Source organism: Fulmarus glacialis, unplaced genomic scaffold (assembly GCF_000690835.1).
Source record: "Fulmarus glacialis isolate BGI_N327 unplaced genomic scaffold, ASM69083v1 scaffold23451, whole genome shotgun sequence".
In the NCBI taxonomy this organism is placed as follows: Eukaryota; Metazoa; Chordata; class Aves; order Procellariiformes; family Procellariidae; genus Fulmarus; species Fulmarus glacialis.
In genome coordinates, this window is record NW_009195021.1 from 23,620 (window position 1) to 26,615 (window position 2,996).

Genomic DNA, 2,996 nt, shown 5'->3' on the forward strand with positions numbered 1-2,996 from the left:
TCTTAGCATGGGGTAGTGTGGGGATAGTAGCCATGTAAGTCTGCAGTTTTCTTGCAGAGGTAACCCTCTGCCTGCAAGAAGAATAAAGCAAATGATTCAATGCCTAGCATGTTTAGCACTGAAATATGTTAGCAGTAGCTCTGTGTCCTCCAACGTAGATGATTGCTTTCCACTGAGTAGGTAGGTGGCGTGTATGAAGTTCAGATGCAGCTTGAATATGAGCAAGAAAGGATGATTATTACATCTCCAAAAGAAAACTCAACTGGGTGATTGGAAGGTCACTAGGAATGTATGGCTTGGCTGCAGTGCCTGGGAGAAAATGTTTTCTATTTAAAGGGAATGAAAGAAGATGAGGAAAACACGCAAAGAAAGAAACAGTGCTGGAGAGAGAGACAGTGATTGATAATTCTGCCTGTAACTGCTGCTGTTGATTTCATTAAGGTTAAAACAACAAACTATTCCATTATTGCATAGCAGTGAAAAATGAAATAGTGGAGTGTACAAAAGCTAATAACAAGCTTACTCTTTTTTCTTTTGTTTCTGTCAGACTATGAAATACAGAGGCAAATTGAAGAACTTGAAAATGGAGGAACAATTCTGAATGAAACAAGAGCCTTTGATTCCAAGCTTGGGTGAGTTTTTATTTTGGAGGAACATCAGGAATAGCAGCGTTAGTGCCATGGATACCTAGTGACATGATCAGAAGTAGTAACATAGTATTGCTCAACTTCTGTCTTCTAAAGCTAATGTTCTCAAGCATAGTCTCCTCATAGGTAGTAATTTATTCTTAAAGTTGAGGCTTTTTCACAACAGATTGTGTGCTACATCAAGCAGTGTCTGTGTGGAAATGACTGCCCTCTTACATACACTCATTTTTTGAAGTAGCTTTAAGAAGCTGTCCTGAAGAAGGAAGCTTCATGAGGCGAAGTTTTTGTTTTGTGTTTTTGACATAAAACTAATTCTGTGGTGTACCTCTTACCACATCTTACTTGTTTTCTTTTTCTTTTAGGTGCACTGTACCAATGAGAGACAAAGAAGGAAAACAGGATTATCGGTATTTTTTTTTAATAAAGTTAACATTTCAAGAATTGAGAATTTATTTCATTTCTTAAGTGTGGTTAGTGTAATGAGCATGTAAAGTTAGTCAGTGTAGTAAGTACATACTGGAAGTTTACCTTCCACTGGAAGGGGAAGAGACCTATCAAAATCAGTGCTAGTGTGAATAGTTCAGATCTAGAACTGTGTTTTATCTCCGCTAAAACCCATAGACCTTTCCCAAAAACTAAGCTGGAGTACTTTAGCTCAAAGTGGGTAAGTTGAAGGTGTACTGTGTGGCCAGTACAAGTGTGTTCTTAAGAATGCCTGACATAAAACGTAAGAATATTCTGAGTTAAGCATTGTTGCCACTTTAAGTAAATACTGAGGGAAATGATTTTCAGACAGCAGGCCCTGCTTCTGCATGCTTAAATCTACATATATTCTACCACTGATCTTACTAGAGCAGAGCAGGGATTTTGAAAACAACCCACAGACTTCAAATTTAAATCTGCTTTTTAAATTATTGTTTGTAGAAATGCAGCAGAAAAGGCAGTGATCATTTTATGAGTTCCTTATTATGGTAGGGGCTGGCATGAGGATTATTTAACAAGACTAATTCAAACAAATGCAAAGGAAAATTCATTAAAACCTAGGCAAAACTGGTGAGTCTATGATATTTCAAATAAAGACCAGAAAGATTATTACTAGTACTAACATTATTATCAGTATTAAATGGTGTTTTTCAGATTTTTTGTAACTTAGTGCTGCACATTGTACATTAAACTTAGAATCTACGTTTAGGCAGATTTGAAATAGAAATTATTGTAGTAAATGTAGAGGGTGCCCAATGTCCTTTATTCTGATATTTTTGAACCCTTCATTTGATCATGTAAGAGTGAGGTTTCTGCTTCAACTGCAGTTATTCGAGTGGTTTGAATTGGCCTTCTCTTTAAGGGAGCCTTTTGTTCTGTGATGGCACCCTGCTGAGCACAGTAACTTTGCTTTTAGCACAGCATGAGATTTCATCAAGATTTTTGAAGTTAGTCTGGAAAAGGTTGCAACCTGCCCAGATCATTCCTGGGAGTTGGCTGTCAATCTGTGGTTTTTTGTGCCAGTCTCGTCCCGTTTTGTCCAGATCAACAATTCATGCTTGATGCCAAAAGGAATGGGTTGTTTCCATATCTATTGTTGTTGTTATTTTTTATTATTATTTTGGGTGCAGAAGTGTTTTAATTACCCCTTTTCTATCACTGACTCTTTGACAATCCGTGGCAAATACTCAAAGAAAGAAAACAGGGGCTGATCTCTTATTACTTAACAGTGATATACTAAGTCATGAATTTTTAATATTTGGTTGGTTGAAATAGTAATACAACTTCCAGGTAAGCATAAACTTGTGATACAAATTTTATTTCTTGTTGTTTAGCTTCTGACTGAAAATAGTCATTTTCACTAGGTTCATGCCAGAGCCAAACCTTCCTCCATTGATTCTGTATGATGCTAAATCTTTGCCAGCTAATATGAACCATCAGCAAGTGGTAAATATTGATTGGATTCATGAGAGACTTCCTGACCTCCCCAGTGTGAAGAGAGCAAAGCTTGTTGAACAGTATGGGATTCTTCCTGAGCACAGCTTCACCTTACTGGTAGGTCTATTGATCAAGTGCTGAAATAAGCCTAGAAACTTCAAAGTTGCACGGTTTTTGAAAAGATTTACAATTGTCATATTAACCAGCTGTCAGTTCTCATGGATGTTTTTTAGTTGGAAATATGTCCAATGCATGCTTTGTACCTTGGAGCCGTATACACAGAAGGGTGGGAAAAAGAAACCGTGCACATTGTGCCTAGAAGCAGCATTCTGCATGCAAGGTGCAGTCAAATAACTATTATTTAATATTGATCTTGTCTGTCTAAACATGGATGCACCTGTGACTGACTGCAGCAAATGTACAACTTCC

At 37.3% G+C, this 2,996-nt stretch overlaps 1 protein-coding gene across 1 annotated transcript in view; it reads left to right on the forward strand.

Moving 5' to 3' along the window:
* The window catches only part of GATB (glutamyl-tRNA(Gln) amidotransferase, subunit B), a gene marked incomplete at its 5' end in the record, with an annotated part of 39,944 nt that overhangs the window by 21,815 nt on the left and 15,133 nt on the right, over positions 1-2,996 (forward strand). Inside the window, 3 exons of the mRNA XM_009587975.1 lie at positions 548-632; positions 1,010-1,054; positions 2,495-2,684. Coding sequence (XP_009586270.1) covers positions 548-632; positions 1,010-1,054; positions 2,495-2,684 — 320 coding nt within the window. The remainder of the gene's footprint in view (positions 1-547; positions 633-1,009; positions 1,055-2,494; positions 2,685-2,996) is intronic.